The sequence below is a fragment of the Eutrigla gurnardus genome, assembly GCF_963514095.1.
Source record: "Eutrigla gurnardus genome assembly, chromosome: 17".
NCBI lineage: Eukaryota > Metazoa > Chordata > Actinopteri > Perciformes > Triglidae > Eutrigla > Eutrigla gurnardus.
In genome coordinates this window covers 4,904,219-4,929,603 of record NC_139928.1, presented here as the reverse complement: position 1 = coordinate 4,929,603, position 25,385 = coordinate 4,904,219, and the positions used below count along the sequence as shown (strand labels likewise).

The following is a 25,385-nucleotide window of genomic DNA, read 5'->3' as shown; positions in this document are numbered from 1 at the left end:
TGACTTTATCTGAGTATTTCAAAACACTGGCCGGGTGGATCACCGTGATCCCGACCTGGCTGGATACGGATTACCAAATCTCAAGTCTCCGCCTCCGGATCTGAAACATGGCGGACTACTTCACGGAAGGAGCAGCTGGGAGCACGACTTTCACGTCAAAAATGTAAGTTTAATGTCTAATGTCTAATGTTGAGCGGTTTAAGGACCATATGAACGCCAACCAACATATCGTACTAGCTAACTATATGAATTGTCACGTACTGAAAACCAGGCTGTAGCGATCTCTAATTGAGGCGCGGCCGTGCTAACGGTAGCTAACTCGGCTCCTTTGACTTGCGTGTTAAGCAGCTAGCGGGCTAGCGGTCGCTGGCTTTGTTTACGAATTTTGCAGTCCATGGTTTGATTTACAAGGTAATTAATCTGACATACATTATACCATAACTGTTTAAACTAACATCAACCTGTTCGGAGTTTATTAGCGTTACGTCATTGGCAACACAGCAGACTGAAAATAGGCTACAGGTGTACAGACCAGACTGCTACAGTGCTTTGGAAACCTAACATTACACTGTGTATATGTGTGTTGTGTATGAATTATGCAGTTCATTCAGAAGTGTCAGAATGCTACAGTAATGCTGGGAAAATCATGCTGTTATCATCATGCATAAAATTTCTGTGACTATTGTGGATTCCAAATGAAGACAAAGATATTACTCATACTCCTTCCCTTTCTTCTACTTTCGGAGCCCACTCAGCTATTAAGGACAGGGTCTGTATGAGTGCTGGAAATCCTTGGAAATGCTTCAATTGCAGTGATAAGTTGTTGGATTTTGAATAAAGTGCTGGAAAGTGTTTGAAATTGTAGTTGCATTATTTTCATGTATTATAGCTTTATCAGTGACACAATTAGATACATTTTTTCCATCCTAATTTCTCTCCCTTAATGTAGAAGGCTCTCACTAAACATAATTGTAGTAATTTAAAGCAAAATAGCATCTGATTTGGTCTTAATGGGTGTCCACACCGGAAGAACTACCCGACTCGCGTCGGTAAATGAAGTCGGGCTACTTAATATGGCCGACTCGAACAACGACATGGGCGGTTCACACCTACGGAATTACAGCCGACGCCATACGTTCCGCGTTTGCGCGAGATGTAATGTCTCCAAAACAACAGGCGGCGCTAATCTTTATTGTGGACCAAAAAACACGAAAACGGAAGTAGCCGGTCCTCTTTAGACCATAAACACAGAGCACGCTGTCCTCACCAGTCACTGTTGTCAGCAGAGTGAGGTTGTAGACTGTAGTTGTGATTACTCTCTGAACGGAAAAATCTAAAATGTAAAATGTAACCCGATTCCACTGTTTATCTGGTATGTTTACCATCGTCACTTCCGGGCTTCACTGATTCGCTAGTCAAGCTGCTAGCCTCCACCAATCAGAATGGTAAAAGAATGACCGACTCGAATGGCGGATTATACATTTGAATCGGCTGAAATGAACGCTGACGTGGGCCGATTCGAGCGACCACACCAAGTAGACTCATGTCACGGACGCCGACTCTCTCAAAGACGCCGATTTTCGGTCCGGTGTGGACTCGCCTTTAAATGTTTCAAGTAATGCACTGACAATTTAGATTAAGTGTAATGAACATCTTGAGGAACAATATCTAGAAACGGAGCCTAGACATTGTCAATCCAAGTCAAATCCACCTCTGAGGCGAATCCAAATGATCCTGAAATTTTGGTATCAAGCTGATCCAGATCTCTGCCTTACGTTTTGAAATACCCAAATCCAGCCCTTTATCTGGATTCAAGGGAGGATTGGATTACCAAAGCTGAATCCTGATCTTCAGGATCGTGATTCTCTGGATCTGTGTTGAAATACCTACCCAGTTTTCAGATCAGATGACAATTTAATCCAATCCGACCAGGATAATCCAGTCGGATCACTTTTGAAATACTGGGCCCTGGTGTACTTACAAACTTTCAAATGCCTCATTTTTGTGAGCACAGACCCTATGTGTACTACTGCAGAAGTTTGGTAACATTCCACGCATTATTAGTCTAGTCTATTAGCCTACCATCGCGCTAGTACTAAGCCATTCATCTGATAGCCCTATCTTGACCAATGTTGACCATTAAATGCTTCTGAGGGGGTATTAAGCAGGATGTCATGGTGGAAATGACCTATAGGGTGCATTTTACTCCGAACCATCGCTGCATCGATAGTCTATTGTAATCGAATTAACAAGGATTCTCTCATCAATGATTACATTTTGACAATGCTTTTCTCATCTTCGCCAGTGTTAGCCATCTTAGTTTTTTTTATCTGCTTTTTTTTATTACAATATCAGCCTTGAAAGCAATGAGTGTGTGTCATGCATCTGGCTCTTTACTGTCGATTCATTCAATAATGTCAATTCTTCTCTTCGCTCAATGTGTAGGGAGAAACTCGCACTACAGCTCCACGTTTGGCTGTTTTTGTTCATTAATGAGTTACACGATGCTAATTGTCGCCGTGCTGTCAGTTTGTATCACGCGTCCTCAATTCCAGCCAGCACGCGCTTATATGCCATGCTGTCTTCGTGCGCGTGTCTTCTTCTCTCTCTTGCCTACATCACTCTAACACCCCCTCCTCTTCCCCTCTCTCTATCTCTCTCTCTCACACACACACACACACACACACACACACACACACACACACACACACACACACCAGTCCCACCTCCCTGTAACCAAACTACAGTGAAGCCCATTCAACCGATTCTCCGCATTGCTGAAAGAGCAGAGTGAAGTAAGAAGGAGGAGTGAGAGAGGGGGAGAAAAGAGGAGGAGAGGGGAGATACGGGGAAACACGAGAGAGAGAGAGAGAGAGAGAGAGAGAGAGAGAAGGGGGTAAACTGCAAATCTGGTGGCCAGGCTTCCCAGTGCGCACACATCTCTCGTCGGCTGCACCGTCCGACCAGCTCTCCACTCTGCAGGGTGAGTAGCTTCTGCTGCCTTAATGTTTTTTTTAATTATTATTATTATTATTATTATTATTATTATTATTATTATTATTATTATTATTATCTGCGCCTCACCAAAACCTCCATTCCTCCCATGTACCCCCCCCCCCCCTCTCTCTCACATCTGTTTTAAAGCCGCTCGCACTCTTAAGGCTTGTCGGCTGCGCACGTCAGGACTTCTGTTTCGGCTACAAGCAATGCGAGATGAAGCTCATCATGCATGTGGCTGTGTGTTGACAGCAGGAAACAGATTCACTTGTGTAGGAGAGGTTTGAGGGGATGCGCGCTGTTTTGTTGACAGCCACCGGTGAATGTGTGTGCGCGCGGTGGTTCCCCCCACCGGCCTGTTAGCGGAGGAATGTGCCGTTACGGTGTGGCGCATTTGGAAGGAGCGCACGGCTGTTTCCCTGTGTACGGTCAATGTGGAGTCTGGAGGACGGCACGGTGAAGCCGCGGTACTCCCAGCGGCGCGTACGGAGGGGATGGAGGGGGGAGACGAAGGGGAGGGGAGGCTAATGTATGTATGGACGATATGTTAGTTAGAGAGAGAGAGAGAGAGAGAGAGAGAGAGAGAGAGAGAGAGAGAGAGAGAGAGAGTGTGTGTGTGTGTGTGTGTGTGTGCGCGCGTGCGCGCGCGCGCTCTAAAAAGTCTTGGCTCCTTCTTGGGGAACCCATCCTGTCATGTCAGTCCAGCAGACTGCAGCACTTCGATCATCTCTCTCCCTCCCTCCTCTCCCTCCATACTGTGTGTGTGTATATATATATATATATATATATATATATATATATATATATATATATATATATATATATAAATATATGCATAATTGTGTGTGTGTGTGTGTGTGTTTTGTAGGATAAGGGCTGAGCAGACGAAGGGAAGCCCCTTTTTGCACATTCCCAGCTACTATTCTGATTATTCTCCTAATTATAATTATATTAAATATGAAACAATAATGATTTCTTGTAAAAGCTCTACATTACATCACAGTTTCACAAAGCTCTCAGAGTGTTAAATCAGACCTTACGATGGCACGTTTGTGGTAATGGCTTTCCCAGGTAGGCTATATATCACAGCGGAGTGGTTTAACCTTTACGTGAAAGCTGATCTCATTCTGCATTATTGTCCAGAGGAATGGCAGGAGAGATTCCCCCAGCAGTTACAACAGGCCAAGCGTTCAAGCCATCTGAGATCCAAGATGGAGACTGTCAGTGTGACCAGTAATTAGTGTTTTACACACTGAGTGAATGCTTAAAAGTGTTGAACCATGGTTCTGTGAGGGGCGGAGTCGGCTGTGAGGGATTTAATCGGATTGAGAAATTCATCTTCAACTCATTCTCCCAACTCCCAACTCCCACCTCGTGAAATACCGACTCCAGGCCAGTGGCCCTAAACTTCAACCCTGTCAGTCTCTACTTGTTAAAGGAACTGTCCATCCATCCATCCATCCATTGTCTACCGTTTATCCTGTATTCAGGGTCGCGGGGGGGCTGGAGCCGATCCCAGCTGTAAAGGAACTGTGCCTTTAAAAAAAAAACGTCTTCACAGGAATGTCCCACCCGGTGTGGACCCTGACCAATCAGTATCTGAGGAGAAGTTAGACAGAGTCGGTTTCTTATCAGAGATGTTATGATACTGACAGATTTCTGGGTTGCAATCGGTCCAAGAATGTTTTTTTTATGACTACTTCCATACTACATGAATGTAGCAGACACACTTTTGGGATCCTTGGCTGCACAAAGATTTTTCTTGACTTATATTTCCTGCAGCAGAAACATCAATTTGTTTTGGAATGAGCTGTAAAACAGGATACATAACATGAACAGTAATGAATCCTACCCACAATGTCTACAGGAGATCCCTCTACCTGCACTTTATGACAAACATGGAGACCAAAACTTGCTTACCCATAATCATCTAAAACTTCTGATTTGAACACAAGTTTATCGAAGGCAGGATCAAACGCCATGGGTGTTATTGATACTGCGGCCAATCTTCAAAAATCCAATACGAAAGCCATCTGTAAAGAAGAAATACAGAAGTGATTTCTGTTTTTTCTCGACAAGGAAACACTCACTCTTCTGCTTTTCATAATCTCCTGCTACACCTAAATAATAACACCCAGTTATAGTTAATGCACAATCACAATAGGGAATAAAGTATGAACTGAGATGGAGTTCTAGACAAGGCTGGTTGAAGCTCAAAGGCCCTGTACAGTGAAGGCCAGGTATAATATACAACTGTTAACGGTTCCCTCCGGGGTTCCTCAGGGTTCTGCCAAGTCCTTCAGGAATATTTGTCCACAAGCAAAATCTCCACTGTCATGTTTTGGATTTCATGTTTTACAGCAACAGGATGATTTGGTTGCGACAAATGGTCAACTGTTAATGCCGGTGAAACCGTATCCAGTATTTTGTTTTCACAGTTTTATTGGGCCTTTAGCCATGTTTTAACGAGCACTGGTTCTGTTTTAATCTCAATCTTATCTAGAGCAACCTCATCAAGAAACAATCTATCAAACCAAGCACAAGTCTGCCTCTGACATGTTTGCACCTGACCCAAGCCTTAACTTTATTCAGATCCACCTTTTTTTTTTTCTCTCTCTCTCTTTTGTAACTGTGTTGTGTATTGTAAAACTTAAAAACTCTATAAATAAAATATAAAAAAAAAAAAAAAAAAAAACTTTATTCAGATCCAAACTTTTACCATAACCCTGACCAGGCGTGGGACGATAGGAACATTTCATGCCACTGGCCAAAATAATTAAGATTCACTATATTATCCTGCTCATCATCAAAATATGCTCAAACTCTTCAAATGGCACTTAAGCATACTGGAATCACATCACAGTTTGTCAAGAGAAAAATATTTGAATTCTGTCACTGATAAGACTCATCTTTTTTTGGTGATCTTTGTTAGTGAAAACGATCAAATAATCTTAAATAAGATGATCATAAATCATAAGGTCTCCCTGCATTAATCCTAATTGCAGGTAACACAACTGAAAAACAAGTGGCGATGTCTGCAGGCCATCGGCACAAAGTCCTGGTGTCGGACGTCTCTCTCCCCAAAGTCATTCAGTGTAAATCTCCATTGTAGAGACAAAACGCTACGAAGGCAGTTCTGTGAATGACGAAAGAGACAATTAGAGAGAAATTAAATCCTGAACCTTTTCTCTTGTCTGCACACCTGATCAATTAGCGCCTGTAGGTGGCATGTTTATAGCATGTTAGTCCAAATCTGTCTTAAACACGACCTGATCCATCTTTCAGGTTCAAACTGAGAATCACGCCTTAAAGTCAAAATAAATCACTGCAGTCAAGCAGAAAACAAAGCTTTTTTTCTCTCTCTCCCCTGACAAGCAGACATTTTTGGAGATCCTAGCTTTTGTGTATTTTCAGTGTTTGTGTCGTACACAGTTAAGGTTGCGTCCCCTTCTGGCCAAAGCCGAATGTGACCTCAAACTCAAATTATACAACATCAAACTGAGTGAAGGTGAATGAATGAATGAATGTGTGTGTGTGTGACCAGCCTTTTGTGAATGCTGCTCTGCACATGTGCAGGCATGTCGGATGTGTCACACTTCTCATTGGCTGCCACCCTTGGTGCATGTGTGTGACGTACAATATGTGTGTGTGTGTGTGTGTAGTACAAGGACTTTCCTCCGTTTTTGGGCCAAGGTCTTTCCCAGTAAGCTCCCTTTTCTTCTCCCAATTCCCACTGTAACCCTCCCCCTATTTTATCTCCCTCTCCTCAGCAAATTAACAGACAGTCTCCACTGTATATGTGTGTGTGTGTGTGTGTGTGTGTTTTCCTACTCGCCTCATAAGCTAATTATCTTTATCAGTCCAGCAGTCATTCTACAGAGTACAGGACGAGGGGTTTGTTTCCCAAAGCTTTCATCGTCTTAAGTAGCGCTTTGAGAAATGAGAGTCTTCTTGTGGCTCCGAGAGACGTGAGCGTGGTTCGGCATCGTTCCCTCATAAAGTCTCGTCTGGAGAATTTTGATGCTATTTTTAAGACATTATTTGTTTTTGGGCATTTTAGAAGCATTGTTTTATCCCCCCTCTCATTCTTTTCCCCTCTGCTTGACCTTTTTTCCTCCTCTATCTTCTCCTTTTATTTCATCATTCCTTCCTAACTCAATTCTAACTTTCTCCCAATCCCTTTAAGCAGTTCACTATTACACCACTTTCATTTGTTCTTATTCCCTTTCACAAATGAATCAGGAGTTCTTTCATCCCATAGATATATCTGACCTTCAAACCCACTCTGTTTCTTCTCCTTTTGTCCCTTTTTGTTTCATTTGTTCCTTCTGTCCTCGGGTTCATCACCCCCTCCTGGATGACTTCTCCTTCTTCCCATCTTTAAATATCCATCTCTTTTCCTGCCAGTTGGCACAATCCTCTCAGTGCTGACAGGAGGACATATTGCCTTCTCAACAGAAAACAACCCAATGCTAGCAAGCTAACCTGGGAACGCCATCTGCGGAGCCACGCCCGGCACCATGGGATGTGTAGTTTCCTGGGGCTCAGCAGTTGCTTTGCATGTTTCATATTGACCCGTCGTTGAGTCTTTCATCTCGGTTTAATCAGATTCCCTTGTTTTGATTTCTTCGCCACTTCTTTATTGTGGGAGCCAAGATTTCAATCCTGCCACGCTGTCAAGTTTCCTGTAAATCGTTAGGGATGAATTTAAATAGTGATTCAGATTGGTGTCACGGTTTCTGTTTTAGGAGAACAGTAAAATAACTACTTGTACTTAGAAACAAGTCATTAGTACAAATTCACTAGCCATTGACGGCCACCCAAACACCTTTTCGTTTTTTTTTTAACTAATAATTGAAAAAACGTAATAATATGAAATCGAAAGTTATTTATTTCATTACTACTAGTACTTGTATTAATCTCATGAAATCATCAATCAATTTCAAGCTAATTTGACCATCATTTTAAACAGAAACTCAAATGAAAGTGAAAGCCATAATCGTGGCTTGAATTCTAGTGTTTCTATATGATGATATTTTCATGATTAAATGTGCAAGTTGCACAGAAAAGTAAGAAGATAACAAATAAGAATACATGTTCTGGGTGTCTTTACACTTTGAAAGTTTTGTTAGTTAGAGTTAAAAGTTATAATTTTTTGTCTAATAGTCTCATTCACATCTTTTACTTTAATGCATCCGAAGTCTTTATAGCATCACTAATCTCTTATGATTGCTCTTTTAATCTGATTATCAATTGAGTTTAGTCCACGTTGTTTGTGTACCTCAGTGTCCTTATTCATTAAGTGAGACCCACAGTTACCAACACAATAATCACCGAGGAAACGGCTTGTTGATAGTAGATAAAAACCATCTCTCACACTGTATCGTGCAACGCCCTCTTTTATTAAGTAAATGGCCTATTTCCGGAAATGAATTCATTTGTACAAAGCTCCTAATTAAGGGAATGTATTAGCACTCCTACACCGACAACCCCGCTTTAATTAGCAACGCACACTCATTCATTAAGTTGGACTTCATTGAGGACGCTTCTAAGCCTCCAATAAAATTAAACAGAATTAATAATGAATCCAACTAAAACATGTGCTCAGGCCTGTTGCCTTGTAATGAGGAACCAAGTCGGTGGATTCAATTTAACCCTCGGCAATTTTCTTTTTTTTTTCTTTTTACTTTTGGAAAGTATGCTGAAGCGTCGCAGCTGGCTGGCTGACGGCGCTTCGGGTCTGTGATCACGTATTCAATGAACCGTTTTATAGTCAGAGAAGACAAATATTCAGATGTTGATGTATAAGAAAAAAGAAAGATCGAATGAAACCAGTGCTAAAGTACCCTCAAGCGAGACAAATCAGCACAGTGTTCTCCAGGACATGCAGCTGACCGACCCCCTTCCCCCCTGAGGGGAAACTTGCCATCTGCACAAGAAGAGCTTATACGTGTGGATATAGCAGATGTTTACTTCTGAAGATATGTGGTTTCAATTTGAAGTGTCTAGTGGACAGGGAACCGTAGTGTGACAACAACAACAACAACAACAACAACAACATTGCCAGTTGGCATGAGATGCTAGCAGCAGTGTCCGTATTAAAGTCAGCAGCTTTGTTGACTTTGAACTATCTTCCTGGGCATCCGTCCTAAGAGGCTTTGTGGTGCTGTATCCACATGGTGCTACTTCCTCTGTCAGTATTCACACGAGATCCTGTTAAGCCTGTTTGACATCTCTCAACATCCCACAGAATGGATCAAGGGAACATTGAGATATTGTGAAAGCCAATACATTATAAATTAATGATCACCATAGTAAAGTATAAAGTAGTCATTGTGACATCAGCATTGGTTTGTTGATGATGGTAATGAAGCCTTTCTGGCAATCACCATCTTGGCGTTTTTGCAACCAGTGAAGGAAGTGACCATATTTGGACTGTGTAGAGCAACGGGTGGATCTGACAACCTGTAGCAGTAGAGCTGCATGCAGAGCAGCAACCTTACTGGATCTGGATCCATCTGGATTCTGGTGTGAAGCTGCTAACAAAGTTAGCTTCATTATTCATGGTCAACGTTACAGCTAAGTGTTAAAGTCATCTTAGGAGTTAATAGGGATGCAACAATACAGTTACCCATGGTTCAATACGTACCTCGGTTCTTGGGTTCTTCTATTCCAAAATTATTTATTTATTTTGCTTATGAGCTAAGATTTTTTTTCACATAATACACATTCAAGTGTATTGCATAATAACATAAATACATACAAAAAAATATAACACTTTCAAAGGCGAAAGTGCTTCTTACCCTTAACGACTCGTATAGGATAAAAGGGGGTAAAATAATTTCAAAAGTAAATGTATTTCTTTGAAATAAACATAAAGTCACTGTTTTAAATAAAAAATACCATTAAACATAAAGTCACACTTTTAATATAAATACCTGTACTTCAGTAGCCTATATGGTCCTGCTTCCAGGACGTTGGATATTTACTCGCAGGGAGGCGTTTCCCCATCACAGCACGTGAACACATGCTGTGTTCAAGTGCTCATCTAAAGCTCCGACATAGCCAATTCAGAGAGAAATACAAGGATGGAAATGTTAAATTACGCGAAATTTTATTGCAGTGTGCATGGCATACCTTGCGGTTCAATATTACATTGAGAACCGTTGCATCCCTAATAGCTAACTGCATTGATAGCGTTGCAGTGACCTGTCAATCACCAGATAGCCCTGCCCTAAAGCATCCTCTGCTTTCTGGTCTGTTGGACTCTAAATGGACCATAGTGTACTAAATGAACATCATGTTGTATTGAAGAAGACTTGAAAGTAGAGAGAGAGAAACTCATGTTTACAATGTTTACTGAGATAATAAATCAAACGAGAAGTAGGTTCATTTTCTTAATCAGACTTCTCTTTGCCACTGATGGCCAGCAGAGAGAATGCAGGTTCATGGGGAGAATCAGGGCTGTTGGGTGTAATGAGGATTTCAGCACCACAGTGGTGGACAGCTCCTCAGCCTGCTGCTCACTGCTGGACTGTATATATCTTAAAGTGAAGAAGTTAAAGAAGAAGAAGAGTACAGATTAATTAAACAATAGAAAAGCAAAATATTTTTTTTGTTATGGTACATAACTTTGTCTAGGGCTGCACATGAAGTGATTAGCACTGTCGCCTCACAGCAGATGTGGCCCGGCAGGATGGGGATAGGCTCATTGATGACTCTAAATGTCCAGTAGGTCTAAATGTGTGTCTGTCTCAGCCCTGTGATAGACTGGTTACCTGTCTGTCTCTACATGTCAGCCCTGTGATAGACTGGTTACCTGTCTGTCTCTACATGTCAGCCCTGTGATAGACTGGTTACCTGTCTGTCTCTACATGTCAGCCCTGTGATAGACTGGCGACCTGGATCAGATCCAGCCCCCTGCGACCCTGAATAGGATAAGCAGTTGACGATGGATGGATGGAATTTTGTTCCACTAATTAACAAAAGCAATGGAAACGCACTTCGGTTTTCTTCCCCCCACCCCCCCACCCATTTAAATGGAAAAATTAAATTCACTGTAACAAAGTCGATTTTAATACCTAAAAATGTTTTTAACCGTTCCTTAATTATGTCCCTACCAAATTGTTCTTCTTTTATACTCACCCTGCATCCTTCTGTCCTCACTTCTTTCAATTATTTGACTTTTTCCTTCCTTCTCCTTGTCTCCTACCATCTCCTTCCTACTAGTTCCTCCATACACCTTCCTTCAAACCTATCCTCTTCTTTTCCTTGTCCTTCTCATACTTTTTCATCCACCTCCTTTAGTTCTATCCCCAACGTCTTGCTGTCTTCCTGCCTTCCTGCTCTTACTCCTTCTATCATCCTTTCTCATTACTTCCATCCTTCTCCTAAATCCTCCCTCAGAAGTATCCACCTCCTTTCTTCTACTTCTCTCCTCCTCCACCTTCACTCACTCCTTCCCCACATCATTACCTCTGATTGTTTGTTCCTAAGCACCACTGCTCTATTCATCTGTAATTCATCACATCGCCTCCGCTTCCAGATTCTCCCAGTACACACACAGAGTTAGTTAGTGGCTGATACAACCTGGGAATTGTGGTTAAGTGAGCTAGTGAGTGATCCAACAAGGTCGGATTAACCCAAAAATGAGAGATCAACAAAATATAAAACAAAGTTTTGTGCCCAAACAAGGGTTCAATGAGCAATGCTAAATTAACATAATCTGAATTAAACTGAACACAAAAAGGGAATGTGGTATATACTGGCTAGGGGTGGGAATCACAGAGTAACTATATACATATATATATGTATATCTATATTAAGGCCGGGACTCAATTAAAAAAAATTATCTAATTAACTAGAGGCTTTGTAATTAATTAATCGAAATTAATCGCATTTTAATCGCATATAAATTTGAGCTGAGAACACTGAGAAGTAATTTTTTTCACATGGATTTTTAGTATACCATTGAATAATGACTGAATACATAAGCTTAAGCAACAAAATATTGTTTATTTTTGTTCAACCAAGTCCAACAGACCAGTGCAATTTTTGCCATTAAGTGTAGCAATAGCATCTGGTGGAGTGTGGGTTGGGTGTGGGTCCTTGTACTCGGAGTCGGGCTAACGTCCACGCTAGGTACCACGCTAGTGTCCACGCTAGCTGCTATATGTTTTGCATTGAGGTGATACTTGAGGCTCGATGTGCTGCAGTGATATGCAAATTCCTTGTTGCATAGCTTGTACACAACCATGCTCTTATCGACGCTTCCATCTGTTCGTTTTTATAACAAAATTTCCCATCCATGGGGCCAATCAAAACGGTCTCATCAGCTTCTTCTTCGTTCATGTTCACTGTGGTTTGTTGTCTGAAGTCATGAACGCTAGTTGGTGCTGGAGTATAATTGGTCTGCCTGAAAGTCATCCAGTGAGAAACGTTCCGCGGTGCAAAAATAAGTGTGATTAAAATGCATTAATTTTTGTGTAATTAATTAATCTTAATTAACGCGTTAAAGGAAAACACCACCGCATTTCCATACTGAATTATGTTCTGCTCTGATCTTAGACAAGGTGATACATACCTCCCTCTCCTCTTTGCGTGCACTCAATGGCTCTTGCGCGCACTCCACGCAGCGCTAATTTGCTAGCATGTAGCTTGTCCCAGTATATTCCTTAGGATCCAAAGGGGGGTGAAGTTAGAAGCGACCAAGCACTTCCACGTTGTCCCTATTTAAATACGGTTACGTGAGTAGTTACACGACCCAAGTTTGGTTACACAAAATGAAACATGCCAATTTTTCTAAGCGGATAACAAGGATAACTATATAATGTATGGCGGAATAACAACTGGAAGCACTTCGACGTCGGCGCAGTAATATCATCACTCCCCTCCCCCTCTTACTGTGTGTAAAAATGTGAGCACATTACACCAATTCTTAAATCCTTACATTGGCTCCCTGTATGTCAGAGGATTGATTTCAAAATCCTCCTGCTCACATATAAATCACTACATGGTCTAGGACCGAAGTATATCACTGATATGCTCCCACTACATAAGACTTCTAGACCACTAAGATCTTCTGAGACCAATCTCTTAGTGATTCCCAGAGTAAACAACAATCACGGGAGAGCATCATTTAGTCACTATGCAACAAATGGCTGGACTAAACTTCCTGAAGATGTAAGACTTGCCCCAACTCTGACCACTTTTAAAACTAGACTGAAAACTTTTATGTTCACCATAGCTTTCTGCTAAATCTTTTAATGTCTGCACTGTTTTTAATTATTGCAAATATGTTTTTATTCTCCTTTCTTTCTGTAATGCATTTTGAAATTTTTTATTATTTTCTTTTTAATTCTTCTATTTTTTTTTTCTTCTCATTTTGTTTTATGATGTGAAGCACTTTGAGTCTGCCTTGTGTATGAAATGTGCTATACAAATAAAGTTGCCTTGCCTTGCCTTGCCTTACTTCCATCAATAGAACCTACGTGACCTGCACGCCGTCGCCTGCACTACCTGTAGTAGTTTGTGCACAGTTGAGGAAGCATCAGGTTGTAGTAAGATAGTTTGTGAACAATCAAACATCATGGTTATAACGTGCATCGTACAGGGTTGTGAAAACAAGCAGAAGGTATAGTCCCGTCATGTTTTGAGTGATGATATTACTGCACCGACGTCGAAGTGCTTCCAGTTGTTATTCCGCCATACTATATAGTTATCCTTGTTATCTGCTTAGAAAAATTGGCATGTTTCATTTTGTGTAACCAAACTTGGGTCGTGTAACTACTCACGTAACCGTATTTAAATAGGGACAACGTGGAAGTGCTTGGTCGCTTCTAACTTCACCCCCCTTTGGATCCTAAGTAATATACTGGGCCAAGCTACATGCTAGCAAATTAGCGCTGCGTGGAGTGCGCGCAAGAGCCATTGAGTGCACGCACAGAGGAGAGGGAGGTATGTATCACCTTGTCTAAGATCAGAGCAGAACATAGTTCAGTATGGAAATGCGGTGGTCTTTTCCTTTAAAGTCCCGGCCCTAATATATATATATATATATATATATATATATATATATATATATATATATTCAGTGAACCAAAACAAAAAGCACCAACAAAATAATATAGTCTAAAGAAATATATACAATCTTTAAACTCAAAATCTCAAACCCCAATTACATGTTTTCAGTGTTTCTTGTATGTGCCATACAAGTCAACCACGGCCATTGCCATCTTGGCAGTGACGGCACAGTTAAACACCGGCTTATCCAAAAATAGGCAAAGAGGTGATAGGGTCCGGCTGACGCAACAGATCAGACTGCAAGTGGCGAGTGACCTGAGGCAGCACCTGTCACTCAAAGTGGCTATGCCCTTAATTATTCAACACTTCAAGCCTCAGTATAATTTAAATGGGTGAGTTATATAAAACTGAGAAATGGAATATAATATTCATAACTATGTTTTCATTAGTGTATAAAAAAGATGTTTTCCACCTTAGAATAAGCCGGTCATATCTCCATTCAGCCTAAAGTCTTAAAACCCATTTTCTCTCAAAGAAAACAGCAGTCAAACGAACGACTGGATCTCAAAATGTAAGAATAAAAAAAAACACACACATCTGCAGTGTCTTCCAGTAAATACTGTGTATGTTTCAGTCGCGAGACTGCGAAGCAGCAATCCGAAGGTCACATGGGTGAGACGGTTATCAGAGTCCTGCAGGTCTTCAGCTCCGTCTCTTCTGCTCTGGGTGGAGGGATGGATTTGTGTGTTTTGACTCAGCATCTCTGAGCGTCTGACTGCCTCTCGTGACATTTGCAGCACCAAGACTGATGCCTGTTTACACGAGCCAAATTACCGTTGGTCTTATTCAGAAGCTTGTGACTTTGCGAGGCGCCGATGTGCCCGACGTCTCTCGGTGACGTCTGCGCGTTTGACTCACGACACTCTTTTCCTCCTTCTTGCTCACATGCAAGTATTTGCTTTCACACCACCCTTCCCGTCGTGTCTCTGCTATTATCTCCATGGAGGGATCTCCATCAGGTTGGGTTCACCTGAGGCGAGCGGTGTTTTACCATATCAAATATTTGTAAAGTGTGACTCACGTCTGAGTGAGCGAATCCTCTCTGACACTGCTGAATCCGCTGTGCGGCGTCTCGCCTGAGCGATGAGGTCACCCCTCACTCCCTTCCTGCCTGACAGCGACTTCCTTTTTTTGGCTTCTTATCTGCTCGCTTCTGATCTCGTCTGCTGAGTTCATTTTGTTCTCGGCTCGTCTCTTATCGGCCCTGCTGCTCTCTTTCTCAGCCTCGTAAACAGCGTTTTAATCCGAGCTATGCCTCATAAAACATGAGAATCTGAACTGTAAATAGGTTGAACAGGTGGATGTTTAAAGGAAAAGTTCGGAATTTTGGACATAGGACCTCATTTCCAACTTACCCGAGGTGATATAGGTCGGTGGAGACCGTTTTCAGCACAATTGGTCCAGTCCTTATAGTTGCACAAGTCACTGTTGCTAAGCTGGTGTTGAGCTAGCGCACGTCAACGGTAACATCCAGCCTGTCACTAAAAACAGCTTTAACTGCTCCGCAGAACACCCGAGACAAATGTATTATGACGTCGGACTATCGATGTACATGTCAGTGTTGGTAGAATAATTTAAAAAAATGTTTTAACGCTGCTACGAGTACTAGCTGTCACGACTGTAGGGCGCTTAGGTTTCGTTTTTACGCACTACTACTAACACGCAAAGTAAAATTCCGCTGCTGCTGAGAAACTAGTCCCTCAAAATGTTTTATCATTGAAAATGCAAGGTTGGTTTAATTTCTAAAATTATTCTACCAACACTGACATGTACATCGATAGTCCGACGTTATAATACATTTGTCTCGGGTGTTCTGCGGAGCAGTTAAAGCTGTTTTTAGAGACAGGCTGGATGTTACCGTTGACGTGCGCTAGCTCAACACCAGCTTAGCAACAGTGACTTCTGCAACTATAAGGACTGGACCAATTGTGCTGAAAACGGTCTGCACCGACCTATATCACCTCGGGTAAGTTGGAAATGAGGTCCTATGTCCAAAATTCCGAACTTTTCCTTTAAGGAACAGGTTGACAACTGTCCTCCCTGCATTCATCTGCTTTACATACTTATTTTTGAATTTAGACAGTAATGTACATTTCTGTGCAAAGAGGAGAGTTGATGCTAATTTGCTAACATAGCATGCACCCTAAAACCAAAGATCTTTCTGTTCCACACAACAGGTGTCCTTCTTCGTTCTTCTCAGTTCAAGTCAAGTTTTTCTTCTTATTTTTCTAAACTAACAAAAAGAATGTATTTATTTTTTAAGCTTTCATGTAATTACACTGTTATTATCATCATTAGACACTCAAAGAAATGATCGGGAGTGTAGTTACGTCAAAAAACCACACACATGGCGGTAGGGTCGGACAAACGCAGGGCTTTCATCCAGGAGGCTTGTGTTATAACAAATTTTATAACACTCATATAACAATATATAATCTGAATTATAATTAAAGTATTGATCAATAATTAATTGTATCTTTAGCCCAATTGATGCAATACTTTACATGAAAATTAGCAGTAGCAGAAGTTAATAGGTAAATAAATAAATAAATAAATATATTAAAATGGAAGATGAATGAATCCTACACCACCAATACGTCCATCTGTGTATCATTTACTCGCCACGTGTTGAAAACTTGAAAAGAACTTTGTTTTTCTCTCATGCGTCCACGGTGCACAGAAAATCCAAAAACAAGACAAGTCTGGATGAATTGAAGTAAATGGGAGCAAAACTTTCTCAAAACATAATTTACAAACTCTCTCTACTTGTTTACTGTAATCCAAGTCTCATTGATCCAGTTGAAACCCCCATCCATCCATCCATCCATCGTCTACAGCTTATCCTGTATTCAGGGTCGCAGGGGGGCTGGAGCCGATCCCAGCTGAGATCGGGCGAAGGCAGGGTACACCCTGGACAGGATGCAGTTGAAACCTCGCTATTTAAAACCTGCATAAACATGATGTTGATGACGCGCTGAATCCAGAAGCTTCTACATCATTCAGTTCAACTGTTTGTGTCAGTGTTTCCATAAATATTGTTGACTCAGAGCGCTCCAGGCAATTTGTATTTTATTAATGCGCATAAAGTCCATGGCATGTTTTATTGACCTTTATTAACATGGTTCACCTCCAGCTATAATAAGCAGTTTGGCTGCAGGTATACTGTAGTACAGGCGGGTTATCTGACCCTTATGTTCATATAGAGATAGTTTCATTGGACAGACATTACAGATAATAATGTTAAAAATAAAGGTAATCTGAGGGAAGGATGTTTGCATATTAGGGGGACCTGTGCTTGGTTTTGTGTTGGACCACCACAGCAGAGCAGCTTTCTGGGTCTGTGGTTACAGTTTTAGGTTGTGATGTTTCACACCACCTTCACTTACAGAGCCCACAGCATGCTGAATGAGACCACCATTTTGACTGGATGGATGGATGGTGTGTGTGTGTGAGTGTGTGTGTGTGTGAGAGAGAGAGAGAGAGAGAGAGAGAGAGAGAGAGAGAGAGAGAGAGAGAGATTCTCCATGTGTCAACTGCTGAAGTGAAGCATGGCAGAGGCAGCGTGTGTGCCACCTAGTGAGCGTCAAACTGCACTGCATGTTACCTGGAGGCCTGGTAAACCGGATTAGAGGATCACTGGAGACTCCGGGTGTGTGATCACAGCCGAAGGCATCGTCTTTGTAGTTTTAGAAACCAAAACCTAAAAGCACTAAAACATTTAAAACATTGTATGAACACCCAAGACTCCATTCATCATTTGGCCCTTTTAAGGGAACATCTGTTTGCTTTACTGCTGGCCTTTTTCATCTAGGTTTTTTTTTTTTTCTTTTTTTTTCAAGATGTTTCGGTCTTTTTCAAAGAGGATCACTGATAAATACCTGCACCCAGAACTAACATTAAACTCAATGTATTCATATGTTTATGTCCCCCAAAAAGAAAACATTTGAGTCATATTGTGTCATCGTTGATCTGTTTGAAGTAAATACTTTTTCTTTGCTGGTTTTCTATTCTGTCTGATTTAAATCTTATAGCAGGGGTGGGTGCAGGCTTTTGTTTAAGCCCAGCACTCAGACATGATTCAACTAATTAACTAACCATGGTCTTCAATCAAGACCTTGATGAGTTGGATCAGGTGGTAGTGCTGGACTAAAACAAAAACCTGCACCCACACCGGCCCTTCTTGGATAAGATTGGACACCCATGCCTTAGGCCAGGTTTATACATAGCAGGGTATTTAAAGAAACAAATATTTCCCCCCTCCGTTTTCAAAAATAACATTGTGCATATACATCGTTTTCAAAAAAGTTGTAATTTACAACAACACGCATAAATACGGCGTTGAGCGCCATTATAACTATGCCAAACCTATGGGCGGCAGTGAAGGGAGACAGATAAAGCCATGCAAGCCAATCAGAATCTAATCAGGAGGACGACTTCTTTCTCAAAGTTTGCCCACCAGACCGCAGTTCGCCCAGGTCGGATCCCAAATTGGCGGCGACGTTGGCAGGCAATGTACATACGTCTTGGAAGGGAAAGCTGCAGTAAAAATGCTGACCTCCGTGCACTCCTTCCCCTCTGCTCCTTGATATAGTATAGCAGTTGTATTTGCAAATGCAAACAGGCCAAAAGCGTTTGCACAAACGTAAAATGACTACCACCTTAATAGCATCCATGATAGCCAAACAATCTGTAAACATAGGGCGCTCACATGACGTTAAGCATTTTCCGGCGCATTATGTGACACTTGAGAACCTAAAACTCAGTTTCTCCCAGTTGACACGACAACACATAACAGACATTATGAGAAATCTCCACTTTGGCCGGAGTTTCTAGAAATAATCGTTTTCTGTGACGGGGGTTTTTGTGTAAATGAGAGGTCAAACTGCGTGGAAATATCTGGTTTTCCCTTCGTGTAAACGGGGCCTTAAACGGAGAAGGATTATCTTCCTTGTTGTGTCTTTCCAGTTCATCTTTTTGTACTGGTGAAATCTGCTCGGGTATCCCAGTTCTTTTAACTGGCAGCCCGAGCCTTTTGTAAAAGACTTTCAACCAAAACCCTTGACAAACCTACTATTTGATATTTTCAATGTGAAAATGGCTCAGTGTGTCGAACGTTGGTCTCCTCTTCTTCCTCCTCTTCCTGTCCAACATGACATACATATTTAACATCTGGAGTCAATTTATGTCAAGAAAGTATCAAACCAGAGGTCACGGATCTGTTTCTGCATTTTTTAAGATTTAAAAATCAATACATTAAATCCCCTCTTCATTCTCACATCTTTGCATGTTTTGTTTTCATATTGTTTCATTCATTATCCTTGAATAAATAAACTGAATAATGTATGAATGCTGATGGCTGCTGTTCTTTTCTTGGTCCCCACAGATGAGTTCATTCAGTACGAGGGCCCTGACGCTGCTCTCGTCGGTTTTCGGGGCCTGCGGTCTGCTGTTGGTGGGCGTTGCCGTGTCAACGGACTACTGGCTGCTGATGGAGGAGGGCATCGTCCTGCAGCAGAACCAGACCACAGAGGTCAAGATGGCCCTGCACTCCGGCCTCTGGAGGGTCTGCTTCGTGGCCGGTTGGTGACAGTTTCAACATCTGCCGAATATGACGAGGCGACGCATTCTTACTCAGCGCTCCAAAGATCTGAACTATGACTCCACATACTCCTGCAGCGTCACTTCTGCATGTTTCAGATTAGTTTTTCTCTGAAAGTTTCTTTTCAAAATATACTTCCATCTTCACAGGAACAACTTAGTTAGGTTGGGAAAATGTCATGGTTGGACTTAATATCTAAAGTCAAAGTTTCATTGTCATTCGCTCAGAAATGCAAGGTCATTCTGTACATAGAAATTATTTTGACCTGGCAAGCACACAATACGTGGCATGAAAATATACAAAATAAAAATATACATATTTATAAAAAAATATAGCACAAGAACATAATATAGAATTTAAATAATGAATATAGTAGCAATGAGGACAATGGACAATGAAGAATTTAAATACTGAATGTCATAAGTATAAAACTGACAGCTCGTTTAAGCAACTTAAACAAACAATAGTCTCCCTTTGGGACTTTCTCAAAGAAAGTCCTGAAATATTCTTGTGTCTGTACAAAAAGACAATCTACTGCATTTTGTAAGTATTTTTCATGACCTGCCGTGGGACTGGGTCGTCATATCAGCTCACTGATGAAGTAGCTGAATTAACTACAACCTCTGACATTTACATCACATCTGATGTTGGCTGATTCACGGCCAAAGAGGATGTTTCAATTGAAACACCGAGCTAGTTCAAAGTGCTGTGTGTCACCTCTGAGTGCACACACACACACACACACACACACACAGCAGCAGCAGTGTGGACAGCACAGATACAAATAACTGTCTTTATTGCAGTAGCTGTGTCTGTGTTTCGGGTCAAGGCGGCGTTTCTCTGGGGAGGCGGCCGTGTTTGTGTTTCCCTGTTGTCTGGCGCCTGGTACAAAAGGTCAGAGGAGGAGAAACGCTGGTGGCATTTGGAACGGCAGTGTGTGTGTTTGTGTGTGTGTGTGTGTGGTTAATTGTCGTGTCTGTATTCAGCTCCTCTCTCTCTCAGTCTCAGACTTTGTTTTCTCCTGAAACCTCCTGACCTCCATCTGCCTCTAATTCACTCCTGAAACCTCTCGTTTGGTTGATCCGCCCTTTCCGACTCGCTTTTGTTTTCATCTCCGTCTCTCCGTGTTTTCACACTTCTGTTGTCAGTTTCCGGATTCAAATATTCCTGTGTGGTCTGTGACCCGAAGGAAGACCCCAAGTACCGCTTATCTGTCTCCTTTCCCCTCTATATCCTCTTTTTCTCCCCCTCTTCCCCGTCTCTCTCTCTCTCTCTCTCTCTCTCTCTCTCTCTCTCCTTCTCTCTCTCTCTCTCTCTCCCTCCCTCCCTCCCTCTCTCAGGACCAGAGAAGGGCAGGTGTGTGGCGTCGGAGTATTTCACCGAGCCAGAGATAGAGATCACGACAGAGAATACAGCCAACATACTCAGTAAGTCACTTCCACATGGAGAGTAGATCAACGTAATATTTTGTTTTACTTTTGTCATTCTCATTATAACCTTATAATAATAATAGATTTGAAAAGTTGCATTTCGAGAAGATATTTATTTTTCACCAATTGTTATCAAATGTTAGGTAGGTTGATCTGAGATGTGTAAAGTATAGAGATATTCTATATGTCAGGTTCTACTACAATTGTACTGCTAAGGCTATCATGATACTAGTACTAATAATACTAGCACTAATAATAATACTAATTATATTAGTGTAGCCTGATTCACTGCTCAACTGGCTGAAAAGAAGTTTCCAGGGTGCTGGAAGGACAATCATGTTCATACAAACTATGTTCGGCCAACTAGAATATTCACATTTAATTTTAAACAACTTCTTTAGTCATACAGGGCAAACAGTTCCAAAGAAAGCTTCACATTAAGTGTTAAGTGTTTTTAATTTAAAAAAGATTTAAATTCTTCATCCAATACCACCTTCTGTGAGAAGCTATAAAAAGTAATGAAAGGGCTCTTTCCTCTCTTGTATCTACTGACGGGTCAAGACAGGAGTGAACTTTATAGACATATAGACTGAATGAGGATCAGCTGTCATTGATTGTCTAATCGGGCCCCTTACATCCAGCTGCCAACAAATAGTCTCGTCCAAATCTGGTAGGATTGACTTCTAACCCGAGGAGTCAGAGCAAAACTCCCTAGACCAAAAGGTTACCTTAAGTCCCGTATCATGTCTTAAATACCCTTGTGTAAACTAGTCATATTTTTGGGGGGAGGGGTCAAACACTAACTGAATGTCGAGAGCTTACTGAAGTTCTCCGCGGAACTGTTTAGTCTCTGAGCTGCTTTTAATGATTTAAGTTAGAAGTTATTCACATGCTGGCGTTGGAGACACCGTTACGTCGGTTTAATGTGAGATAAATGTCCTCAGGTATGGATGCACATGTTGGAACGCCGTAGTCGCACTGTGGGTGAAGTTGTTGAATAAATACACTGCATCACTCGAACCACGTAATCCGGCTGACCTCCACCTTTAAGAATGCTGTGAACATTCATCCCAACCCGGGAAATTGATTTCTTTTTAATCAGAAAATACTTTTGTTGGACAGAAAGGCATTTATAATTCCAACAGTGGATTCTTTTCTTTTTACATCATTCATGGTCATGATTTCGACAGGAAAACACTAAATTCAATCTTGCTTGTGAGAATGTATTGTAGGTTCATGGCGAGAATTATAATAAAAGTAGAGATCAGTGTTTTTATACAAATGTAGTAAAGCTAACAGTCTCATGGCAGTTTTTGAAATATTCACCAAATTAAAATCTAGTAATTTGTGTACTTGGACACAAATTTTCCATTTTGTTTCATGTTGATCAGCACGACTTTCAAACTAGTGTATTTCAATTGTTTTTGTCGTGCCTGCCCCAACCCAAAACTACAAAATGAATGGTTTAGGCAACAAAAACTTAGAAAAATACTTTAGGAAAACAGCTACAAATGTTGGATCCATGACTATGACTTTAATTATTCGCTGATTAATGTATCAATATCAATCAAATGGATATGTGTAATGTGAAAAGCTTGTTGTGATAAACAGACAGAGAATTATAACCAGACTCATGTCTTTCATGTTATAATTGTTTTTGGTTTTATTTGCGGCAACCTCACTATCAGGGATCCCTTCAACTTTATTTGAGCAAAATGCGCTAACACTGTGCTGACTGATGGATAACAACATTTATGAGGCCAGATATTTCTTTCAGGACTTGGTGGAAACCAAAGCCGTGCACAAAGACGAGTAAACAGTGAACTTAAAAACACTGGGATGAGGAACTGGTCTCCAAATGAATGATAATGTTGCACCCCCTTTGCAGGATGTGTAACCAGGCAGTTCAGTTTGTCCCCCGTCTACAATCACACAATTTAGTGTATGAAGTAACGACAAATTAAAAAAGGGGAAATTGCAATTTTCTAGACCTATGAGGAAATAATTCTATCACAGTGAGGGATGATTTCCTGTGGTGTATATAGTCGTGGCTTTGATCTATAATGAAGGACAATCATTTTCAACCCAGAAACTTTGTCAACACACAAACTAATAATCTTGGTGCATTTTTAATTAAATGTATTAAACTTGTCAAATATGACAGCAAGCTTTGTTATCAAACATACGTACTTACTAACGCCAGCTACATAACAAACTCATTTTTACCAAGCCACCGTCTTTTAGCCTGACAGAATAGTTTTGTTGCATATGCAAACTTAAAAGCGAAATAAACCTTCATTGGAAGTTTATTTTGAAAAGACACCATATGTATTTAACAAGTGGAAACTGACATGACATCCCAGACACGTCGAGAACTGCCATTATAGGTGGACGTGGTATTTGACAAGTTGGCACTGAGAATGTGTTGCCAGATTTATTTTTCATATTAAATTCACTCACATCTTTGACACCGAAATAACTCAAGAAACATGTGGATAAGATTTAGAATTATTTATGATTCAGTGTTAAATTTCTCAAGGTTACATTTTTTTTCAAGTTTGTTTCGCAGTAATAAAGTTGATTAAATCCTCCAAATAAATTGTTAGAAAGCGTGCCAGAATAAAACTTTTAATTGGATTTTGGCACCAGCATCCTGCCACTCCTTTCTAAAGTTAACTCAGGTCCTCATTCATAATCCTCTTCCCTTTCCTCCGTTATTAATCATGTCCGACCTCCTTTTACCCTCTCCCACAATCCCCCCTGTCCTCCAGAAATGGTCCGAACAGCCACTCCCTTCCCCATGGTCTCCCTGCTATTCGTCTTCACCGCCTTCGTCATCAGCAACATCGGACACATCCGGCCGCAACACACCATCCTCGCTTTCGTTTCCGGAATATTCTTCATACTGTCAGGTAGGCTACCGTGCACATGCGAGGAAGCGAGTGTGAAATCATACGTAGGCGTATGTCTGACTTCGTTTTGGCGCACGGAAACAAAGTTTCGAAAACTCACACAAATAGTTATACTCTCGTGGAATTACAGACTCCAGGCTGTTTTCTCGTCACGGTTTGTTGCCATATTTTCCAATTATTCTGCTGTGTCTTGTCATCATTGCAAAGCAGCCTAGGAGCAAAAAAAAAAACCTCAGTGCACAGCGGTCGGAGAATCTGTGGATGGAAGCCCTCTGGAGAACAAACACATTTTCTAGGAATACGAAATGTGATTCGCTCAGTGAATTTATGCCAAAAGAAAAAAAATCTAGTGAGCTCCATGCAGCTGACGGGACATCGCCTGTGAGGAATGTTTTTTGGCCAGACTTTCTCCTGCCTTTTCTCAAAGGGTTTACGATCAAGTCATTAAACCCGACCGTGACCTCTCCTCGGCTGTTCTCGGGTCAGTCTTTTGCCCCGCGTTAAATTGCAGGCTTTGGCACGATGATGGTGAATTTCAAACTTGTCTCGCTACTGTAGATAATAAGGCTTTAGGAAAAGTGTTGTATCAGAGATTTAAGAATGGCTGAAGTCACAGTTTCTGGTATTACTTTTTGACTGTCCTGTCTGCTCACTGGTTTGTCACAAAGGCCTTTTATTTTGCTGCAACTTCAACAGTTTGAAGCCCTTCGGCTGTTTTAGCGTTTGTCCTTGAAGAACAGATGTTTTTGTTGCAAACAACACAGCTACATGTCTTTTATTAGGACAAAATGTTCTGTGTGCAAAAATGACTTCAGCTAATACAACTGCACTAAAAATCAAATGTAATTGAATCAGTGCAAAGTGCTGAAAAGGAGGTTTGCGGTGTGAACACTGACCAGTGATTTTAGATTTAAAAAGTAAATATTGACTGAACATAATAAGTGGACCGTGACATGGTTTGTTGAAGCCTCAAGTCCTGCATTTTGGCAGGCACCATGTTGATTTAGCAACCAGAAGTAACACAAGAGTGCAGCCAAACGCTGTAGACATTCTCAGGAAACCAAAAATGTTACCATTCATTTCATGTGCTGAAAATATAGTGTGAACGAGTTGTAAGACGAAAGCATAAAAGTAGCAACGCTCTCAAGCATACTCACCCTGCTTGTTACCCTGATTTGACTCTAAATGGACCATAATGTACTAAATGAACATCATGCTGGATTGAAGAAGACTTGAACTGGAGATTGAGACCATAAACTCATGTTTACAATGTTTACTGAGATAATACATCAAGAGAAGTAGGGTCCTCAACAGAGGAGTGGCCCCCTGATGGCCATTAAAAAGAATGCAATTCCAAGTTCAAGG

At 41.2% G+C, this 25,385-nt stretch overlaps 1 protein-coding gene across 1 annotated transcript in view; it reads left to right on the top strand.

Moving 5' to 3' along the window:
- The first annotated feature begins 2,882 nt into the window (after positions 1-2,882).
- The window catches only part of cacng7a (calcium channel, voltage-dependent, gamma subunit 7a), a 37,012-nt gene continuing 14,509 nt past the window's right edge, over positions 2,883-25,385 (top strand). Inside the window, exons 1-4 of the mRNA XM_084032625.1 lie at positions 2,883-2,983; positions 19,463-19,658; positions 21,019-21,105; positions 23,880-24,020. Of these exons, the coding sequence (XP_083888751.1) occupies positions 19,463-19,658; positions 21,019-21,105; positions 23,880-24,020 (424 nt within the window). The 5' untranslated portion in view covers positions 2,883-2,983. The remainder of the gene's footprint in view (positions 2,984-19,462; positions 19,659-21,018; positions 21,106-23,879; positions 24,021-25,385) is intronic.